General features: G+C 41.9%; 1 protein-coding gene across 1 annotated transcript in view; it reads right to left on the reverse strand.

Moving 5' to 3' along the window:
- Nucleotides 1-6,246: 6,246 nt before the first annotated feature.
- fndc3ba (fibronectin type III domain containing 3Ba) overlaps nt 6,247-23,716 on the reverse strand; it is a gene marked incomplete at its 5' end in the record, with an annotated part of 122,265 nt that continues 104,795 nt past the window's right edge. Inside the window, 3 exons of the mRNA XM_079528915.1 lie at nt 6,247-7,237; nt 13,374-13,501; nt 15,573-15,739. Coding sequence (XP_079385041.1) covers nt 6,923-7,237; nt 13,374-13,501; nt 15,573-15,739 — 610 coding nt within the window. The 3' untranslated portion in view covers nt 6,247-6,922. The remainder of the gene's footprint in view (nt 7,238-13,373; nt 13,502-15,572; nt 15,740-23,716) is intronic.

Genomic DNA, 23,716 nt, shown 5'->3' on the forward strand with positions numbered 1-23,716 from the left:
GTGGAACAGAGCTGCCAATGGCAGAGTAATGCCACTGAGTGGAGCAGAGCAGCCAATGGCAGAGTAATGCCACTGAGTGGAGCAGAGCAGCCAATGGCAGAGTAATGCCACTGAGTGGAGCAGAGCAGCCAATGGCAGAGTAATGCCACTGAGTGGAACAGAGCTGCCAATGGCAGAGTAATGCCACTGAGTGGAGCAGAGCAGCCAATGGCAGAGTAATGCCACTGAGTGGAACAGAGCTGCCAATGGCAGAGTACGCCAGGGCTCCACCGGACGCGTTGCGTCTCCGTCGCGTCGCGTCAAAAAACGCACCGGTTCAATTTTAATGCACGCGTCGCGTCTCCGTCAACGCGGGCAGTGGAGCCACCCTTCATTGATTAAAAAGGGAACATTCCCTGACGGTGACGCAGACGCAACGCAACGCGTCCGGTGGAGCCCTGGCGTACTGCCACTGAGTGGAACAGAGCTGCCAATGGCAGAGTAATGCCAGGCCCCTTTTCCACCGGTTGGTTCCCAATGGGAACCGGTTCAGTTCTTTTTGGTTTTTAGTCCATGAGCCAGAGCTCCAAAATCGAAACGTTAATTATGAATTGAGTGGGCAAAACCATACCTATATTAGATTGTTATCACCATTAAACTTCCCCAATTGAGTACTTACACGAAGACAATGATGTATTGTATTACAAATTTTACATTTTTAAATATGCAAATGAGGCATTATGTAGGAAAATATGCAAAATAATCGAAAATATGAAAAAGCTACTACTGTGGAAGGGTTATCATGTATTAATTTACTTGTATTGATCCTATAAACAATTTAATATAGGGTATAGTTTGCCCACCAATTTTGGAGCTCTGGCTCATGGACTAAAAACCAAAAAGAACTGAACCGGTTCCCATTGGGAACCAACCGGTGGAAAAGGGGTCTGAGTGGAGCAGTGCTGCCAATGGCAGAGTAATGCCACTGAGTGGAACAGACGGCCTCGGCAGTAATGTCTGGGAAACGGAGGGAGATTAATATTAACCTCATCAAGACTAATGCTTGGCTTCAGGGGAAAAAAGTGCTTCAACTGTTGTTAGTCATAATGTATTCTCTTATTACCATCTCATACTATAGCTCTATAGATATCTCTTTATATCATCTCTTAGCAAAATACTGGACACAAAATACTCACTACTGCTAAACCAGCACTAGCCTGGAACAAGGAATCGTCATTATTGTCATCTGCCTTATTATCGTGATTTGATTGTTTTTGCCGGTTTTCTTTGACCTTTCAGTGTGAAATCAGGTTGTATTAAACTCTCCTCATAAAGGGCCTACACATTTCTTTTTAAATGGCACATTTTGCTTTACAAAACAAACAAAACAGAAAAACAAAAACATTAAAATAATAAAAGATAATATGAAAAGAAGCATAATCACAGATCAAGTTAATGTTTTTTCCTTTTTGAGAGAATAATAATAATAACAATAATAATAATTGTAATGCTGCGGCGTTACAGAAGAACATCACAGAACCCTTTAGAGTAGACGACTGAGAAAAGAAAAAGTTAACATTGAGCGGACAAAAGAAGCCTGCACTTTGGCAATAAAACAGTAAAACGATATCAGAAGCTTCATCATTATAACACTAATCAGCCAAAAAAAAAAAAAAGAATTGCCAAAGGCAGCTACGTAGATCCCATGACTGATGCCCGTTGAGCTGACCGGCTTGGCTTGCTACATGTCTCTCTAAGCATTACAAGAGCTGCTGCTCACACAGCTGTGCATGACGTGCACGTCCAGGACAGGAGATGAAATAAAATAAGATAAAGGCATTTGGTTACATGTTTTTGAGTTAAAAACAAAAACAAAAGAACAGCACTGATAAATGCAATGCACTGACTGACTTGACTGACTGGCGAGCTACAGGTTCCCAACAGCTGTAAGAAAAATACTTAAAGGTTACTGACATAAGGAATGCTGGCCTTAAATCACACAATCTAACATACATCCATATAAAAGAAAAAGAAAAAGAAAAGAAAACAGAAAATAATAACATGCTACAAGGGAGAAAAAAATTAGTATATAACTACACTTGTCTCTTAATCTTTAAACAATAAATAAATGAAGATTGCACTGTAATTGGCATGTAAAGTACTGTATGCAAATATATAGTATAAATAAAACCTAGAAAAGAACTCTACCTTAACTTTCCCATTAACTTTGGCAAAAGTATTTTGAGCTAGTAAACCACTTTGCTTACTGACACATATATAGCAAGGCACAGCTGAGAAAGAAGACAATACAGCATCCAAATGAAAAAGAGAAGAGTAAAGAGCGATGAGGAGAGAGAGAGAGAGAGAGAGAGTGGGCGTGTGTGTGTGTGTGTGTGTGTGTGTGTGTGTTTGTGTGTGTGTTTGTGTGTGTGTATGTATGTGTGTGTTTGGGGGGGGGTTCACTGTGGTGAGTGGTGACTGATGGTGATGACAGCAATGGGGATGATGGGATTGGATCTCCCTGTAAGGCATTGTCCCTGAGGTACATTACAGGCTGCCAATCAAAGCAGGGGAGGGGGGCAGGGCTAAAAGACGGAGCCCTGCCTTTTTTGCTCCTCTTCCTTCCCCTCTCCAACTCTCCACGTGAACATGTTAGGCAGTAAGCAAGCAAGGTCATGGTGACTTCTTTGGATAATCAGGGGGTGCATTGGGTGGTACCTTGGCTGTTTTTTAAGGAGGGCTGGGATGAAGGTGTTCAGGGTGCGGGCGGTTAGTGCACGTCTGTGTGTGTGTTTGTTACGTGAGTCAGTGTCACAATGCCCTGTTCCGTGCTGCTGTGTTCTATGGCTGCTCAGTCCAAGGCTAGTTTGGTCAGTCGAACATTAGTTCAAGTCCCCAGACGACACGTCTGTCTGGGGTGAGAGTACAGACTCGCTACCGCTCTGATTACATGTCAATAAAGCACCTTTAGAGAGAGAAAGAGAGAGCAGTTGGGTGAAAAGAAATAGGAGGGATGGACCTGGAGCAGGGGGGGGGAGAGAGAGAGAGAGAGCTGTTAGAGGTGAGATCAGAAGGAAATTACAGATAATTACAGGGAGGAGAAGAGGAGAAAGTCTTTAGACGTGGGTATTGATTCACAGACTAGCTGGCAGGAGAAAGTACAGCTTCAGTACTGTTTTGGCTGGCTTACTGGCCAGCCAGCGGGGGGAGTTAAGCTCAAGCTAGCTGCTAACGCGTTCCTAGCTAACACCTGCAGCAGGGGCCGGTTGCACCACCTCACACTAAGTTCAAACTTAGCCTAGTTATATTGTAAAGAAGTTCATTACAAAAATTAGAGCTGTTGCACCACTCAAATTAGTTATTTGTATCTTTATAAGTAATGACTACGTAGTTGCAAGTCCACAGAGCGGTCTACAATGGCAGACGGCTCTGACTTCAACAACAAATGTAGACCCCATCCTCGCCAACACACTTTACGAGATAGATATATTGGATATTTATGACATTTACATCATTATAATGATGCATTATAATTCAACATAACAGTTAATGGAACTCTGGAAGATGATGTTGATGAAGTTATCGTTGTTGAAAAGAGTGAGTTAGCGCCTATATCTCTATGTGTCCACAGGTGAAACCAATGTTCAATTGAATTGGAGACTGCGGATGTAAATTAGCATATTTGCTGAATCCGGTGTATTTACATTACATTGATTTATTACATGGCTTGGTTGAATGCTTGATTCTGATTGGTCAATCGCCAAATTCATCCATCTGTTATTTCTGGATAATGACCGCTCCGCTCTATAACAGACCGATGCCTAATCAAACCCTCGGAGCACCTGCTATGCTCCGCTGATTTACTGCCGTTTCCAACATGACAGACATGTAATCACACAACAGTGTCTTTTACAGAAAAACATTGCTCTCAAAAATGTTTTTGAAAACATTTGAGCGAGAAATAGACGAAGCAGGACCCGAAAATGGATTCTATTTGATCAACTCACTTCCTTGTTTTCCGATTGTGTTGCAGCTGGGCAGACACCGGCCACTGCGGCCAGTGCGACACTTATGGGAATACTTTCATTACCAAGGAAGGAAATACAGGTTGTTTTGTTGTGTTTTGGGTCAATTTATTAATTTATGTATTAAGTAGCCGTGTAATAAGGGCATAATGTAGGGCTGAGTGGTCATTGTCGGTGGTTAATCAGCCTGATTTATCTATAAACAATGACCACTACATACATTATCTCTTACATGTATTGTCCATAAACACTTTGACTTCTAAACACGAGTTGCTTGAGTTAATTAATTGTAGAACACTTTCCCTGAGTTTCGCGAGTTGCCCGAGTTATGTTTTCATTGTTAATCCATGTTTTTAATCAGTTTTAAGTCATACAGGCAATCCACCGGACAGAATGGGATATGAGACGCGTTTTGATGACGTCACCACAAAAAGGTCCGTCGCTCCGGTGTGCAAAGGGTTATGGGAAATTGAGTCCCTATTGTTTACAATGGAGAAGCTGCCAGAGGAGGAAGCTGTGCGCTTCCCGGTCTGTTGTTGTGGTCGCCACTATGGAATACTTTTCTACACTACAACAAGCGATTACACCGTTGTGGATTTTCATGACAAGCAACTCAGCGGTCGGTGCAGTGGCTGTTCAAAGGTAACTTTAAACATAGGCAGTCTAGCCTGAAAGACGGCCGTAAATGGTCCGCAGTCAACCTGTTAACACTTACAGCGCTAGCATTTATTGAAAAATTAGGATCTAATTCACGCCAGCATTTTTCGCATTTGAGCTCATATTTTGAAAAGCCACATTTCCAGTCTACCGGAAGTAGATTATACTAGGAAGCTAAACGGAGCCTGGACAGGCCTTGTTTACAATATGAATCCAAACCGGGGCACTGGAGAGCTCCACATCGCCGGCTCTGTGCCGTCAAAGAAACGCTGTTTTGACCAAAAATGCCATCTGGGACAAGGAATAGGAGATACAGGCGATTGAAAGAAACAGATAGAATGGATTATTATGGCGACGACGATCTAAGATGGACGATCCAGTGCTGTGCTAACAACATAGCTAGCTAACCGGTAACGTAAGTAGCATTATGGCTCGATTGATCGAATGCACTATAAAAGCGCAATTGCCATTAATCAACGGCAATGGCGGTAAGCGTTAGTATCAAAAATTAGGCTTCAATTGCCATTAATCAACAGCAATGGCGCTGAAAGAATTAATATGAGCTGTTCCGTCTAAATACACAAATATTGCTATAACTAGTCATGGTGCAACAGAATTTTGTAACTCACTAGTTACAAACGAACTAAACTAACTAGTAGCTACTAAGCCTCTAGTATGCCCTAACTCAGTTATGTTCAGCTGGTGCAACTCAGCCCCAGCTATCAAGCTGTTGGCATCTCTGGGCCTGTGACGCTATGGGCGCACTGTGAATAAAAGCTACAGCTAAACAGGCCGGTACAATGGTACTAACATGAAAGAAGTTATCCCAGAGAGCAACAATAGGTGCTAAGAGCCAATCATACGCCATATGGCTAGGCCTCTTCCACTTAAGATGCAGCCAACCCCAAAACCCCAGCCTAGCTTCCCGTTTAAAGGGAAGCTAGGGAAGCTCTCGTAGCTGAGTTTTCCACCCATCAGCTGATCTAAAGTCAGTTTTAGCCAACAAGTCTCCTCACATGGTTAACAGCAGAGGGTCTGTAGTTACTGATCTGTTTTAGGGCTTCTTCTATCATGAGCCACCAGCTGCTGAGCTGACCTCAGAGCTGTGGATTGTGAGCACCTGAAGTTGATGACATCTCCTACCCTTTCACACTGTCCTTTAAACCCTTACTTGATCATCACTTATATTACATCGCCTTTATAGCGTCATAGATATTTGTTATACTATATATATATATCTATATATTGTGTATATATATTAGATTACTGGTTTTCCATTCTTTTCTTAGATATAATAAAATCACAGGATAGCAGCATCTTACACCACGCATGGATTGCATCGCTTTGGTAGATGAATGAATGAATGAACGAACGAACGAACAAATGAAAGATCGTTAAAGGCTGAAGAGATCTGCGATCGACTTCTTAAGAGATGCGTTTCTCATTGTCATTGCATGTTGTATGCATGTGTGTTTGTATACAAAGTTGTGCATGTGTGTGTCTTTGCACATGCGCCTTGGTGTATGCATGTACTGTATGTGTGCAAGAGCAGGTGCAGATTGCATGAACTGACCTACGGCTGGTATAGAGAAGCAACAAACCAAATAACATATGGCTAAAGCTTTGAAGGCCTACATTGGAATACGGCTGAATGAATACAGACTGCTGCTGCAAATAAAAAGAAAAAAGCTATTTAAACATAAAAAAAAAAAAAGAGGCGATGACTGTCAAGAAAAATACACTTCCGCTAATCAAATATGTTGGGTTTTCTTGTGTGTTTTTTAAAAGACAGAATAAAAAAGCAAAAAAAACAAACATGCAGTCTGAGGAGCAACTGCTTTGCTCGCAACTATTTTAAGGCTTGATTATGAGCTTTTCGTTTCCAAACCGAGGTATGGCTAAGACAAGGCTTCCCTCAACATGGATCCTAAGACAAGGCTTCCCTCAACATGGATCCTTTATACAAAAAAGAGACAGACAACCATACAAAGGTGACAGAGACGAAGAGAGAAATGGGCCGAAACGGAGAGAGAGAGAGAGATAGGAAAAAAAGATGTAGAGACGAGGAAAAGCCTGAATCGATACTTGGGACTACAATGCGTACGTAGCGTTAGAAGTACATCTCAAGTGTTGTCGTCTTGTCGCGATTTAATTCCGTTGTTTCGTAGACTTTTTTTCTTTTCACGTTTAATAAAATTCTCTCTCTGCGTTTTTTTGTTTTCTCTTTCTATCCTATAGTAAAAAAAATTAAAAAAAATCCCTCACTTCATAAAGAAGTACTGCAGCAGGCAGGCGATGAGAATGGAGAAGCCTGCGAACACGCACACAATGAGTGCGGCGAAGCGCTCGTCGCTCGAGATTAGGCCCGCCACCCCTTTGCCGACGCCCACGGCGCACAGCTCGCCCGGCGATGCGCTCTCCTGGCGACGCAGCGTGAACAGGGACGAGGGGCTCAGGGGTCCGCACAGCTCCTGGCACGTGTCCTGGCAGCGGCGACAGGCGCCCACGCGGAAGCGGTAGTCAGTGTTTCCCTGGAGGCCAGAGATCTGGAACACGCCCTCCTCTCCCTTGAAGACCTGAGGGGGTGGCAGAGAGAGAGAGAGAGAGAGAGAGAGAGAGAGAGAGAGTTAGAGTTTTATTGGCTTGGCTAAAAAAAGAAACAACCATAAAACGCCTAGTAAAGAAATAAAATGGGATGGGATTTTTTTCTTACAGCAGGGTGCACTTCCATCAGAATGCACCAGCGTGTGTGTGTGTGTGTGTGTGTGTGTGTGTGTGTGTGTGTGTGTGTGTGTGTGTACCGTATGTGTGTGTGTGTATGTATGTATGTATGTATGTATGTATGTATGTATGTATGTATGTATGTATGTATGTATGTATTTGGTTAAAATGGGTGTATGTATGTATGTATGTATGTATGTATGTATGTATGTATGTATGTATGTATGTATGTATGTATGTATGTATGTACGTATGTATGTATGTATGTATTTTTTATTTTCTTCCACAGAACTGTGCACTAAGTGCCCTGCTGGTGACCTATGATGATGCGTCAATGTTGTCAGTTACGAGTCACTTACTGGGAAGTCAAGAAATTCCACAGAAATGGAATCTCAAGAAGGGGTGTACCGAATTGCCTGATTAAGTCATTATTAGGAAATATAATTACATGTGTCTGCTCACTCATACATAAGATACGAATCAGAATTTCAGTTAACATTAGTTTAGTGGAAGGTTGGATAAAGTAAGCGAATGGAATAAGGGTAACCGTGGGATAGGAATAGATCTGTGTTTTCTTTAGCTCTGGACCACTCGCACATTTCAGTTAAATAATGCAAATATACCTGATATACTGTCATTTGTTGCACATATTCGTGCAACAAATTAACAGGTTTTTATTTTATTTTATTTCAATATAATATATATATATAATATATAATATTTTATCTCCCACACCACACCTATTAATTCAAATATTGTCTCACATTTGATAGACTACTAAAATATAATTTTAATACATTTAACAAATGTATTTTATTTATGGACCACCTGCAGGCTAAATGATGCCATGCGACCACTAGTAGTCTGTGGACTGTAGAGGGTATGCGTGTGACATCATCATCATACCCGTAAGTTATGCGGGAACGCCTACTGAGAACTACTTTATGACCTTGACAGTCCATACATCCAAACACTTTGCCACTCGATTTGCCACTCAATCTGCCATTCACTTTATGCATGCGCATATACCCTCTATTGGTCGAGAAACAGGATGTATAGCAAGTATTATCAAAGCATTCCTCTTAGCCCACATAACAGTGGTCCCGAGGTTGATTTTTAGTCAGGGTGGTGGTCCCTGGTTCACAATCAGATGAAAACCCCGGCCTAGAGAGATGGCCCCTATATCCCCCGTTTCTTTTTAGAAATCTCATAACTAACTATCATATTTTGGCCAAATTGCCTACTCTCCTAACACTGATGATTCATCATTCAGAATGCTTGGTACATTCCAAAATCACCATCTGCCTGAATTTCAATTAATTAAAAAATAAATCCACTATACTTCCTGTACTTTGGTGCAGATAATATTTTGGTATGATAAACCTTCCTGAGTCACAGCTAGGTGTTATCAGCTGCTAAAGTTACCCTCTCCCATTGAAAATGTGCCTTTTAGCCATAAATGCAATGCATATCCTGGTATTGGCTTATGTCCAGAACATATTTCAATCATTTTTAAGGGGACACTTTGAGCTCTTTGTTTGTATGTGTATGACAAGTACAGACCCTAAGGATTCAGGAAATGTATAATTTACCCACCAAGCTTGGATAGTGGCTAGAGAGACCTGCTATGTAATAAAGGTTTGATTCCCTTCAACAAACGATGCGTTCTGCTTGAGAAAGACTGCGGATAATAAAGCGAAATGACTACAACATGGACCCCGTGTGTGCATGCGTGCGTGCGTGCGTGCGTGCGTGCACACGCACACGTACATCTCATCATTAAATAATTGTCACTTGTATTGTTGCACTCGGGCTCCATACTCTATTTAGCCCGTGGATCACTGAGCATCCATGATCTTTCTCAGACTATTTCACCCTCGCACATCTATATTACAGTTACACATGTTCACAGGTCACAGCTGCAGTCAATCATAACAAAGGCACCTCAACATTAGCGGCTGATCAAGGTATTCTTAATTGTACTACAAGCAGCTTCCATTTACCAGCATGCTTCTCTAATCTCTATGTGACCACCACTTAAACATCATCTGGCCTATGCCAGTGGTTATTACAGTACATTATTATTTGTGGGACACTGTTCCGAGTGGATCCACTGTAATTATATCGTGGCGATTATACTAGAGATGGCGCAGATGAGACACAGCTGAGTATTCTACTCTACATGGCTGAGAAAAAGAAACGTGTGGAATACTCAGGCTGTTAAACATACCAGCATTAAGCCTTAAACTGAGGAATGTACATTAAATTACAAGTAGTAGACTACCAGAAAAACAAGACTAAAGAATCTAAAAACCCTACAAGGCAGCCCTAAGGATGGCTGTGTTGTGCTCCCTGTGTCTAACCTGATCACTTCACCTGTGTGACCCTCTAAATACACACCCAGTGCTGTCACTCTAAAGCACGCCGCCAAGTGTTCAAAAATAATATTGCCAACATAAAAAATAAGATACTGTAGCACCATCATAATGGCTCCTACAATTTCATTAGCAAAGGAGTCAAATATGATGCAGTAATAAAGCGGCGCAACGTTCATTTGGAACAAGGTACATTTTTCAGAGCCTCCGCACCGCAAATAAAGGCTCTTTTCTGGGGAATATTTAGGACTTTTGTTTATTTGTCACGCTGTTAATGTGTAAAGATGCTCCAAATAAAAGTGAGTAAATGAATGAATAATTTATTAGTGGCAGAATTGCAGTTCCTGCAACCCGTGCATTAGATTAACTTGCAAAGGGGATGGGCAAGGGGGTGGTGCCAGATGCGAGGTCATGGGGTCACCAAAATCAGTTGCTGTAGGGCAGAAGCCTACCTCGTATCTCCAGAACTCTTTCGTAAGGTAATGCCCTGCTTCATCATACAAGAGTGTCCCACAAAAGTAGTGAAAATAGCACATTTACAACGCGTTGCGGTGTGACACATTGTGAGATTGTAAATCGGCTATTTTCACTACTTTTAAAACCATTTTTAAATAATAAAATAGTAACCGTTTTGGACATACTGTACAAGGTTTCCAAACGACAGCAAGACTATCTTGTTTGGGAGTGAAGTGGTAGTCAGAAAGACATTCTTTGATCCCCGCTGCTAGTGGGGCTAAAAACAAATCATTATGGGATAGGACCTCATCTACGGCTGTGATAGAACTCTGAAAAAAGTCAAGGCGTCATCTGTGTTTCCTCTTTTCATCATGCTGGGAGTGCAACACACACGCGCACGCACACACACACACACACACACACACACACACACACACACACACAGACACAGACACAGACACAGACACAGACACAGACACAGACACAGACACACACACACACACACACACACACACACACACACACACACACACACACACACACACACACACACACACACACACACAGCTGCGTTGCGGGATACCGTGAGATAGTATCCTCTCTGTCATTTTGTTCTGGCAAGCTGTCTGTTTCCTGTGGTGTGTGTGTGTGTGTGTGTGTGTGTGTGTGTGTGCGCGTGCACAGGGCGAGAGAGAGTTGTTATCAGCAGGAGGCCAGACAATTGCACAGTGTCAAGCATTATTGAGGCTCGGTCCTGGGCAAAAGCATACGTGCGCGCACAGAGAAAGAGCAGCAGTGAGACAGCTGTTGTCTTTATGAACGTCTCCCAGTCAGTGCATTTTAATAGCTGTCATTAGTAGTGCAAGTTTGCTTGCACGTGTGTGTGTGTGTGTGTGTGTGTGTGTGTGTGTGTGTGTGTGTGTGTGTGTGTGTGTGTGTGTGTGTGTGTGTGTGTGTGTGTGTGTGTGTGTGCGTGCGTGCGCGTGTGTCTGTACTGTGTACATTAGGTCTGGGAAGTAATAAAACCTTGAATAATTGTAGTTGTTAAAGTTGTGCGCGCCAACGGTTTTCATGCATGATGGCGACATCCTGTCCAGCCTTGTCCATGATCAAGCGAGCTGTCACTTCTCAAACTGTATTTGTGACGTTGACACCTGCTGAAACACTAGTGGGACTAACCTATAACACCTATTACATCCCATCAGAGCATTCACCTCTGACAACAACAGGAGGCACTGCTCTGAAGGAAGTCATGGGTTCACTCACGGGTCAACTCAACGGAGCAAGATCCTTAAGTGAGGAAGGCACTGAACGGCATGGCCAGTGTATGGAACTCCAACCTCGCCAGTCAAACCAAACTTAGCTTCTTCTATGTAACGGTAGGTAGAGTCTGTTCTCCTATACGGCAGTGAATGCTGGACTCTGAAGCCAACCCTGCAGAAGTCTCTAAATGGGTGCTACACCAGAATGCTGCATGCAGTACTTAACATCAGTAAGTACACATGTTACCAACAAGAATCTGTATGATGGAATGCCAAGGGTGAGCTAGAAAATAGCAGCCAGGAGAATGAGACTAGCAGGACACTGTCAAAGACACCAATTGCTGCCAGCCAGCAAACAAGTGCTGTGGGAACCAACACGCGGCACCGGTAACGAGGACATCCCACACTGATCATTCCTGCTTGCTTTGCTGCCGTCATGCTGCTGCTGCACTAATCACTGCTGTCTTGCTCAAACACTGCTGAACAGCAGCCTCCACGCCAGCTACGACCTGTTGTTCTGGATCTGCTATGTATGTACGGGGGATTCAGAGTCCCTATGGTGGATGGACTGAGTCCCTATGGTGGATGGACTGATCAGAGTACATACATGCAGATCCAATTCATCACCAAACCATAATATATTGCTCATTTTATATTCAATACAATTATATTCTATCCATTCATGAGGTGTCCTGACAGAAATGTGTCGGCCTGGTAGGCTACATGAGTCACTATTTCATGTTTGACAACATTCAAGTAGAACTATCAGAAGGTAAAATGATGGGTCACTGTCACTCTTCAGTACTTCTAGATGCTACCTTAGAATAGATGTAGACCTATTTGACAGACAGTGCATGAACATAATTGCCTTGACATCAACGAGCGTGCATGTTTGTTATCTCTGTCAGATGTCTCTATCTCTACAAATCTAATTAGCGCATTAATGTGCCAGTAGGTAAGTGAAATTAAAGTGCATGTAGGCAATTGATGCATGTGCACAGACTGCATGCACGCACGCACGCACGCACGCACGCACGCACAAACCGACTAACCGTGATACACACAGAGACAGACATGTACACAGTCTCACTGAGGCACAGCTTTGGTTTTCTCCGGTATTGGTGGGTTCTCGCTCCAGCTGCTCAGTAATTCAATGACTGCATTGGAGACGAGGTCTTATTGTCCACGGCCCATTGGTGTATCACTCGCAGTGCCGGTCACACAATCCCATTACCATAACAGTTCCAGCCACTAACTTTGATAATGATAATTTGTCTCTTTGGCAGTAATTATCATTAAAAATCACCTAATAGTACTCAATAGCTGGCACGGTGCAATTGTCTCCTGTGTGTGCTCTGTGTGGAGGGTGTTTTGTGAGCCTGAGAGGATGTGTGTGTGTGTATTTGCATCATGCTGGTTTTGTTGTGTTACCTGCAAATGTCAGTGTATATTTTGTATTCCATGTCACATCAAACCAGAGCCAGACCGACATATCGGCCATTTGACCTTTTTGACGACAGCAGTGTCGGCAATTATGCAGCCGATACGGTTCGATTTTTAACCACTTTCAACCTGCTCTCCCTATTTTTGGCATGTCGTTATAGGCCAAAGTAGAAAATTGGGATCGGCATTGGACCCAAAATTCTGGCATCGGTCGGGGTTATCTACATGGAACTGAATTGTTGTTGCAACACTCTGCTGCTCAGGTAGGAAACACACAATGAATGAAGCCACAGCTGCACACACTGTCCTCATTTCACCCCCCGTTTGTTTATCTCTCTCTCTCTCTGTGTGTGTGTGTGTGTGTGTGTGTGTGTGTGTGTGTGTGTGTGTGTGTGTGTGTGTGTGTGTGTGTGTGTGTGTGTGTGTGTGTGTGTGTGTGTGCAAGACACACTAACCTGTTTGTACTCAGACTCGCGCCCCACCAGCACCTGAAGCACGTAGCTGACGCGGTCTCCCCTCATTGGCGGGATGGTCTCCCATGTGACCTCGCACATGTTCCCTTCCAGCTGGTGCACTCTGGGAGCTGTATGAATGCAAAGGGGAACAGGAGGACAGAGATTAAATAATGAAATTGTCAGCCTGGGAGATATAATAATTAGGTGTAACAACTGGTGCAGCGAACTTCAGCAGCACAGACGCACTCAGGCATAGGAATGTGCCAAGGGTGTCTTATTAGTGAGAGAGCTCAAATACCGGCAATTGTTAACATAAAACAGTCGGGTATGAATTGCATGCATCACTCTCTTAAAGCCAATAGACCCAAAGTAATTTTATAAGTAAAAACTTTCGTGAAACTTGCTGGGTAAGCAGAACACCCACATCCCATTTGTGACATATTTATTTTTATTTTTCGTATTTCTATTATAACTGTGAGCTTGGTTTTTGTCTGTTTAAAAAAAATCATTCCTGTGACCTGCTCACTCCTCATGCATTGAAGGAAGCATGAGCTCAGTTTGGGGCTCTCCCCAGGGTGGCAGAAGGAGTAGCGCCCAAGATTACAACGTAGGCATTGGCACTGGGTGAAAAATGGGTTACAGAATCGTGGGACCAAATGTATAAAGTTTAAAAAGATCATTCCTGAAGCTACCACCACCGTCTGAGTTATCGTTGAGAAGGATAAACAAACAGACTGGGGCGATTACAAATACACCCATTCCATTGGATGTGGTTGCAACAACAACACACAGTCTGTGTTTTCTGTACTTCGTCAGACTAGTGAAGTGGAACAAACCTGGTCTTGATGCATTTTTTAACCCTCTCAGAAGTCAATATTGACAAAGTTACTGTGTTGCACAGCAGCATAGTCCCACAGACTGTAGCAGTGAATGCACGTTACTCTTGATAACATAATAGTCAACGATGAGCTAGTAGCTAATCATTTCACACAGATTGCAGTTAGACGTCTAAATCTAGGGCTAATGTGCTTCAAAACGGCAGATGTCCGAAATGCACAAAATGGGTTTGACAGCCATGTTGTAGCTTTGCATCGCCAGCTGGGCCGTCTTGCGTCAGAACAACAATGTGATCTTATGAGGACTAAATTATGATTAACAGTCATTAAACAACAGCATCAACCAAACCCATCTCCGTCTACACACACAGGCACGAAATAACTAAACACAACCGCAATCCTGCTGCACAGGAACATCCTCTGTTAATTTCACTGTGAAAACACTGGAATGGTCCATTTGGCAGTGGTGGAAAGTAACTAAGTACATTTACTTAATTACTGTACTTAAGTACAATTTTGAGGCATTTATTATTTCCAATACTTAACTGAAAACTTTAGTTACTAGTTACTTTGTAGATTTTGATTATTATTACAAAACATACATTAAACACTTCAGCCCTATATACATTTCGGTCATTTGAAAATAGCCGATTTACAAGCTCACAATGCATCGTGAGTTTGTAGATCGGCTATTTTCAAAAGATTTACTTTCTGCACATTGTGCACAATCAGTACTTTCTACTTTTGGTACAATTGAGTACATTTTGATACCGATACTTTTGTACTTTTACTCAAGTAGATTTTGAATTCAGGACTTCTACTAGTACAGAGTAGTTCTATATTGCAGTATTGATACATTATTTTATATAAGTAATACAATTGAGTACTTTTTCCACCACTGCCATTTGATTCCTTTTTGTACCATCACCCGAGTGAAATGAACACAGGGCATGTAACGTATACCTTTGAGCGCAGAGGACACAGACTTAGGCCTCACTCAGACCTTTACTGCATTGCTGTATGCTTGTTGGATGAATGTTGTGTAGTGTCATGGCCGCCCCAATGCATTTCCAATGGAAGTCACATGGTTTGTAGTCCACATTTTGGACTACAAGCTGTTGTATGGCTTTCGGCTGTGTTTCGACTGCGCCCCTCCCCCTCATACAACACAAATGTTGTGTCAAACCATGTGACTCTCATTGGAAATGCATTGGGGCGGCCATGACACTACACAACATTCATCCAACAAGCATACAGCAATGCAGTAAAGGTCTGAGTGAGGCCTTAGTGGTGCAGAATGTGTGTAACGTACCTTTGAGCGCAGAGGACACAGACTTGGTGGTGCAGAATGTGTGTAACGTACCTTTGAGCGCAGGGGGCACAGACTTGGTGGTGCAGAAGGTGTGTGTGTCGGAGAAGGGACCCTCCCCTGCGTCGCTGATGGCCTGTATTTTAAAGCTGTAGGTACTGGACTCCGTCAGTCTCTGAACCTTGTAGGTGTGGCTGGGCCCACGGTAGATGGTCACAAACCTGGTCACAAACAGAAGAGATACGGAAGCGATGCAGTTAATGTTCTTTTTTGGGAATGCACCGTGGCCTACTGGCGGCGTGCAGATATAGGAAACATAGCACTGATCAGTCCATCGGTTTGTGAGATTATCCCCGAAGTTTTTCTTTCTGTCCGCGCGGGGAAGTCGAGGGGCGACAACGCAAGCGTATTTACATGAACACGGTCCCGTGAAATTGTCGCGCACACCCCGTGACTGACCAGACCTGGATTGTGGATTGTTTTTTTTACGCTTGCGTAGGCGTTGATCCAGGCGTTAATAGCTGCTCGTTTGAAAGGACCTTTAGACTCACAGAGGGACCCATACAGTATCTAGATCGGTTCGCCTCCTACGGTCTCGCTGGAAAAAAAAGAGTAAGGATGGAGAGAGAGAGAGAGACATAGAGAGAGAGAGATAGAGAGAGAATGCTCAGAGGGACTCAGACTGAGTCACAAAAAGAAAGAAAAAATAAATTAAAAGTGGAAAGACGAGGTAAGTGGAAAATGATAACAGACGGACAGACTGAGGGTTTGGGTGAAAGACCAAATGAGTGGAACATTATGAATTTGCAGGGTGGTTGATATGAAAAAGGAGGATTTATCCAATTTACAGCTTGGAGAAAAATAAGGTGTTTGGACCAGGAAGGAAGGAATGACTGAAAGGAAGAGGGAGAGAAGAGGAACGTAGAGGAGGGGAGGGAGGTGGCGATAGAGGGATAAAGCTGGAGAGAGAATGGCAGTGAAAAGGGAAAGAGAAGATATAAAAAAGAGAAATGAGAGAGCAAGGAAAAGAGAAAAATGGCATATAAAAATAAAGAAGGGCATGATGGACGGCTAGGGGTAGGAGACGACAAAGAATGACGATTACAAAAGGGAGAGCTGAAGAAAGAGAGCAATGAAGAAGATGAAATGAGAGTGACAGGGGGAGAGAGATAGTTAATAGTTTATTACAGGGCCAAAAGCTGTGCTAGAGAGAAGTGATGTGTTTCTCCCGTCTGATTGATTGTGTTGTTGTTGGTGGTGCTGCTTCGTCACACTACCAGGTCCTCCAAACACACACACACACACACACACACACACACACACACACACACACACACACACACACACACACACACACACACACACACACACACACACACACACACACACACACACACACACACACACACACACACACACACACACACACACACACAAATCATAGTCACAATTACAGTCGTCACAATATGAGAACACCACCACACAATTGCTCGCTCGACACACAAATCATATATCTCCTCTTGGCCCTCTCTCTCTCTCTGTAGACTCGTGTGACACGATCACCAAACCACTGCACAGAGACAGAAACCTGTTGACGTATCGTTTGAATAACACACCCTGTCAACGTTATAACATCTACAATAAAAGGTATACTGTATGCACATACAGTGGATCTTTTGAAATAGTTTAGTCTTTAATAGTCTAGTCTTAGTCGGCTAAACATCAAAATCTTAGTCTTTTAGTCTACAAAATCATAACTGATCGTGTGTGTATGTGTGTGTGTGTCTGTGTGTGTGTGTGTGTGTGTGTGTGTGTGTGTGTGTGTGTGTGTGTGTACAGTGTGTGTGTGTGTGTGTGTGTGTGCTGCTTGTGTGCACACTTAATGATGACAAATGATGATCCCTCATAATTTGGACAGAGCAGAGAACGCGGCCATCATATCAATAAACGGTCCACTCAGCGTTAAGGATAAATAACCGCTAATTCATTCATTCATTCATTCATTAGTATATTTTATGGACACTTATTTTTACACGTAATACGCACTTTAGGTTCAGAGCAGAGACATTATTTATGTTATTTATTTACTTCATTCTACTTAACTTTCAAGGCACCATTCACATGGCAGCCATTTTGCTTTGGTGCTTTACTCTGGGGTGGGGTGTGTGGTTAGGCTTGGGGGGTTAAGTAGATTAAAATTAAAACAGAAAGGACACCCATCTTTCCCAGGTCTTGCAGATAAACGTTTGGCTACAGTGTACAAAAGTGCTTGGTAGTGTCTAAATCTCTTCAAGGTTTATGGTTCAATTTTGTCTAAATCTCTTCAAGGTTGGTTCAATTCTGTGCACATTCAATCTCAAGGCACTTCCAGAGTACAGAGTTAGTGTCCAAGTGTCCTTGAGCAAGACTTTGAACCCCTAATTGCTCCTGATGTGCAGGTTGGTGCCTTGCATGGTTTCCTCCGCCATGGTTTCCTGTATGAATGGGTGAATGTAATGCACAATCTATGTAAAGCGCTTTGGATAAAAGCGCTATATAAATGCACCATTTACTCCTTTTCAGGACACCATTTTTGTTCTCAAATTACCTAAATCCCTTCTTCTAAATGCTAAAATGGTAAATGGTGCATTTATATTGCGCCTTTATCCAAGGCGCTTTACATAGATTGTGCATTACATTCACCCATTCACACACACATTCATACACCGATTGCGGCGGAAGCCATGCAAGGTACCAACGAGCACATCGGGAGCAATTTGGGGTTCAGTGTCTTGCCCAAGGGCACTTCGACATGTAGACAGGAGGAGCCGGGATTCAAACCGCCGACCCTTCTTCTGTTCTATTGTTAAGCAATTGTAAGTTTAAAGACAGAAATGTAACATTTATGTTTTCCCGAATCATAGGGTGAGGAGTGAGCAAATTAGCTCTTCGCTAAGTCCCACCCAAGCCCGTTCTTGGCCAATACCACGTTAGCAACGGTTACTAGGTTAGGATCCTGGTCAAGCTTTCAATGCTGGTCAAAATGGTTTTGCAGTGTCAATAAATATATTTGCTGATATATTTGCTGTACAGCATGTGTGGACCTCAGAAAGAGGGTTTGTTTTCTTACCTTGTTATGAGCAAACTAGTCCATTCCATGAATTATTTCGCTCCGTTGTGCAGTTTAATAGTACATATTTTACTTCCATTGTAACGGGGAAACAACTCTCAAAGTCACTCTTTTAGAACACTAAGCTGACCGTTTATGACATCAGGAAAACTCATGCGGTTTTATTTTTAATAAAACATTTCAACGTCGTCTTGTTTTTGTTTTGACTTCAGTGTTGCCACATTGTGTGAGAGAAATAAGCCAACCCACCTCCAAAAACAAGCCAACTCTTAAAGCCAAATCAAGAAAAACAAGCCAAAACTAACACAATAATATGACCATATATAATCCTAATAAAAAGATTGTATGCATTTATCATTATAAATACTATGTAGGCCTATGTCTATGATAATTAATGTTTTGGTAATGTATTACACCAAAAGTAGCGGGAAATACGCAGACTTGGCAACCCTGACAAGTTTGTGTGGAAAGAAGTTCCGGTTTGCCTACAAAACGATCTGATTGGTCCAAATCTGTACACCCACTCCTGAAGTAGCCTCTGTCTCAGGCTTACCATCCAGGCCGTTGGATGTAAACAAATGTATTTGATCTCGTCCACTTGTCGCAAACACCATACACAATTTTGGACGTGTTTGAGGGAGACACTTTAGGAGAAATGTCTGGGACTGCAGCTGGGTGCATCTCAAACAGCATGGCGACTTGTTTACAAACGAGAGTTGGGAACACCAGGGGCCCGTTCCACGAAACTTGGATTAGAGATTAAGCCGGGATTTAACAGATATCCTGGCTTAATATATCCTGGATCAGCGATTAACCGGTTTCATGAAAGCTGGTTAATCTTGCCAGATTAATTTAACCAGTTAACCTGGATATGTTGAGGCTTGATTCGGTTTCATGAAAGTGATGCTACATTAGTTACCATGGAAACTAATGCTTTGGACTTAGCCTGCTCCAGACCAGGCTAACAGCCAGGTTTAACCTAATCCTGATGTCTTTACTGTTCATTAAGCAGTCAAACTGATCACAAACCAATGATGTTTTCCACACTTATTAAATTATTATGGGTTTATGTTGCCTTATTTTTATCGGTCTGCATTAAAGGACTAATTTAAGCACTATATAAAATCAAAGAACCAAAATATATAGGCTGCACAACATCATGACAGCTTGTGAGCTTGTAGATCAGCTGCTTTTGGTGAATGTTCCCCAGACTAGGTTTGCTGTCGTGCATGCGAGTGCACGGTTAAGAAGAATTATTATATTATATTATATTATATTATATTATATTATATTATATTATATTATATTATATTATATTATATTATATTATATTATATTATATTATATTATATTATAATTATTTTTTGTAAAAGTGAAAACCACTAACTATTACCATTACTCATTGTTTTACAACATATTACCATTGTAACGTTTCACCCACTATTGAACCCATGACCCCACAGTTCACAGGTCTGGCCCCTGTCTGGACAACAACCCCCTTCCCCAAAGGTAGCTCACTCAGAGGAGGGAGTTATGGCCAAATATCACAATGCGACAATATCATTATGCTTACAATATTAAGAATTCTGTTTTAAGTTAATAGTAGTGGTAAAATGTAAACTATATTTTTGGGGTAGTTAATCATTCAGTCTATCCACTATTGAGAGTATGTTCTCTCTTTAATTACAGCAGCAGTATTTATTTTAGAAGCTTAAGTCCTTGTATCAGTAAGTCTTGAATAGATTAGTAAAGATACTGAGATATACAGAAGGGGGCAGTAATGCAACTATTAAGGATGCAAACTGCCATAATACCCCATGAAGAAGAAGGATCAGTAAATCTGTGTTCCACCGAATGGGTCTAGAGACAAAAAGCCAGGCTGTCTATTCCATAGATATATATATAAACACTAGATGGCTCAAGGCGGAGTTTCTGACGTCGTTCACCCGGCAGCCATCTTACTTCGGGGCTACAGTACAGTATGTTCAATGGCAGCTCAAACAGAAACAGTCATAACTCGCTCAAATCTTGACGGATTTACAAACGGGTTGGTTTATTACAAACGTTGTCAACGTGGCTATGATTCATCTGCTTAATTTATGTTTTTTATATGAACGTCGTATAAAATCATATACGTATGCGGACGTCTCTGACGTTTATAACAAACCAAACCGTTTGAAAATCGGTTGAAAATTGAGCAAGCTATGGTCATTTAAGAGTACATGCCCCATAGACACAATGTTATGTGTCCCGAGGTAAGATGGCCGCCACGTAACGACGTCGCTCTCCATTGGCCAACAGCGCGGGTGAGCTATCTAGAGTTTATATATATCTATGGTCTATTCAGCCAGGCTTTATGATCCTGGCTCGCTAAATCCGCCCATTCTAAGCCTCGCTTGGCTTTAGTGGAACGGAATAAACCAGGCTATAAAGACCAGGATTTAAAAAGCCTGGTTTTGGCCTAAATCCTGGATTAGTTAATCCAAGTTTCGTGGAACAGGCCCCTGAACCGCTTCACTGTATATCTCCAACCAAAATAGTTACTTTATAAATCTATCAAAAGACGAAAATAAAACGGCAGAGTTTTCCTGATGTCATAAACTGTCAGAATCAGCTTTTGTTTTGTTCGCTTATGTGCTAACTGACTGATTTTGAGAGCTGTTCCCCCGTTACAATGGAAGTCAATGAGAGCCTATTTTTATAGATACTATTAAACTGCACAACGGAGCGAAATAATTCATGGAATGGACTAGTTTACTCATAACAAATATATAGCAAATATATTTATTGACACTGCTTAACCATTTTGACCAGCTTGACCAGGATCCTAACCTAGTAACCGTTGCTAACGTGGTATTGGCCAACAACGGGCTTGGGTGGGACTTAGCGAAGAGCTAATTGCCCATCTTCAGAGCACCATCAACAGAAGAAATGACTCATTTCATTTCAATGGGGAACAATGGAGTGAGGATGGAGGGAGGGAGAGAGAGGACAGCAACAGGATAGGGGAAGATAAGAACAGAAAAAATAAGCCAGCAGGGAGTGAAAGTAAAGCTTGGCTCGTGCCAGATTTTTGGGTCTGATTTTGGAGAATCCTAGTCCACCAATTACCAATATTACAACAATTGCCACAACAATTCTAATGACTTAAAACAAACAGTAGATTTTCTCAAAGTTTTTGTGAGATTTGATTTCATGTATTTATAAAAAAGATGTGTACCTATAATTGTGAATAATCAGGACACATCGGTTGCATAATTGCCAATACCGATATTTCTAAATATTTATTAAATCAGTCTGGCTACACAAGAGCAAGACGAACACAAAAACCTAAAAAGCACACAGGGATCTGGAGAGAGAGAAAGCTGTCAATATTTACAGTCCTCAACTAAAACACTCTTTACAAGCCTCTCCACCGCCATTTCTGTAGACATACGTTTATGAGTATGTGAAGGTTGCTATGGCAATTTGCCTGTTAAGACAATTTCCAGGTAATTCACTCTAATTGACTGTGCTGAGAAATCTGATGAGGAATCGGCCGGGTGGGGTTGGGTGGGGGTCTCAGAGTGCTATAAGAATCGGCCGGGTGGGGTTAGGTGAGGGTCTCAGAGTGCTATAAGAATCGGCCGGGTGGGGGTCTCAGAGTACTATAAGCTGCACAAAGCCTCGTGTACCTGGGGACATGGGTGTGCCAGCTTTTCCTGGCTAATGTATGAAATGTGCCGCTAATGCATCTACAAGCGCTGCCATGATTTAAGTAAGCAGCAGCAATTAGATAGCATGAGTCAGGGATAACGCGCTGTCATTACGGAGCAATTCTACCAATTAGAGGGCTTTGTTTGTGGAGGCGAAAAATTGCCGTGATTGAAAGGGGAGTAATGCAATGTGTGTGGAATGAGTGTATAGGGGAAATATGACAAACCCTGAGGTTACCGTACGGTTACCGTACGTAGTAAATTAGTGGCAAATAGCTATCTGAATGATATAGATACATATGACAACAAGAGTGGTTGGTTTTAACCACTTGAACTCTATATTCTATTCTGGGGGAACATTCATTGAAAATAGCTGATCTAAAAGCTTGCAATGGCTATTTCAATTGAAAACACTTGACGTAGAGGGGGAAAAGTACAGTAAAGGTACAGAGCTGATCCCAGTCAACTAAGTAGCAATCTGGGAAGCCATTGGCAAAACAAAGAAAAAACAACACCCAGAGAGACTAAAGTAGCACTAAGTAGTTTGGGGGTCATTTTAACGTGCAGGCTTTAGTGAACACCCCAGACTTGATTCAGCATTTAGATATATTATTTATATTTTAACACGCCCCCTTCCTATACAGACCCATTGTAACATCAAACGTCAGTTTAACCATGATATATTTGTATTTATAGCCTACAGGAAGGGGGCATGTTAAAATATCCAAATACTGAATCAAGCAACTTAAAAACGGTCTGGGGTGTTCACGCAAGCCCAAGTAGACGTTGAAATATATTTAAAAGTGAACCCATTTTGGGTGGGAACCCCTTTTGGTGTTTTAAACATTATGTTATAATTTAGCTATTGAAAAATAGCAGATCTACAAGCTCATAGCGCACCACCGAGTGGCACGCTACGAGCTTGTAGGTCTGCTATTTTTGAAAAATCGTGAAAATATTTATTTCAGAAAACTGGAGGATTTAGAAGATTTGTTTTACATTTCGAGGTCAGGCCTAAATGGGTTAAGTGGTTAATCTACAGTTAGACACACATGTGTACAGGGCAAAAGTAAATTCATCACTTAACATCACCAGTGGTGGAAAGTAACTAAGTATATTTACTTACAGTAAGTACTGTACTTAAGTATCGTTTTGAGGTATTTCCCTCAAAACGATACTTGAATGAATGGAGCACTTGGAAAAGTGCTATAAAAATGCAATCCATTATTATTATTTATTTGTACTTTACTTGAGTTATTCCAATTTCCAGTACTTTTACTTCTACCCCACTACATCTCAGAGGCAAATATTGTACTTTTACTACTATTTGACAACTTTAGTTACTAGTTCAATTATAGATTTCAATTTTATTACAAAACATACATTAACCACTT

This window comes from Electrona antarctica (genome assembly GCF_951216825.1).
Source record: "Electrona antarctica genome assembly, chromosome: 18".
NCBI classification, from domain to species: domain Eukaryota; kingdom Metazoa; phylum Chordata; class Actinopteri; order Myctophiformes; family Myctophidae; genus Electrona; species Electrona antarctica.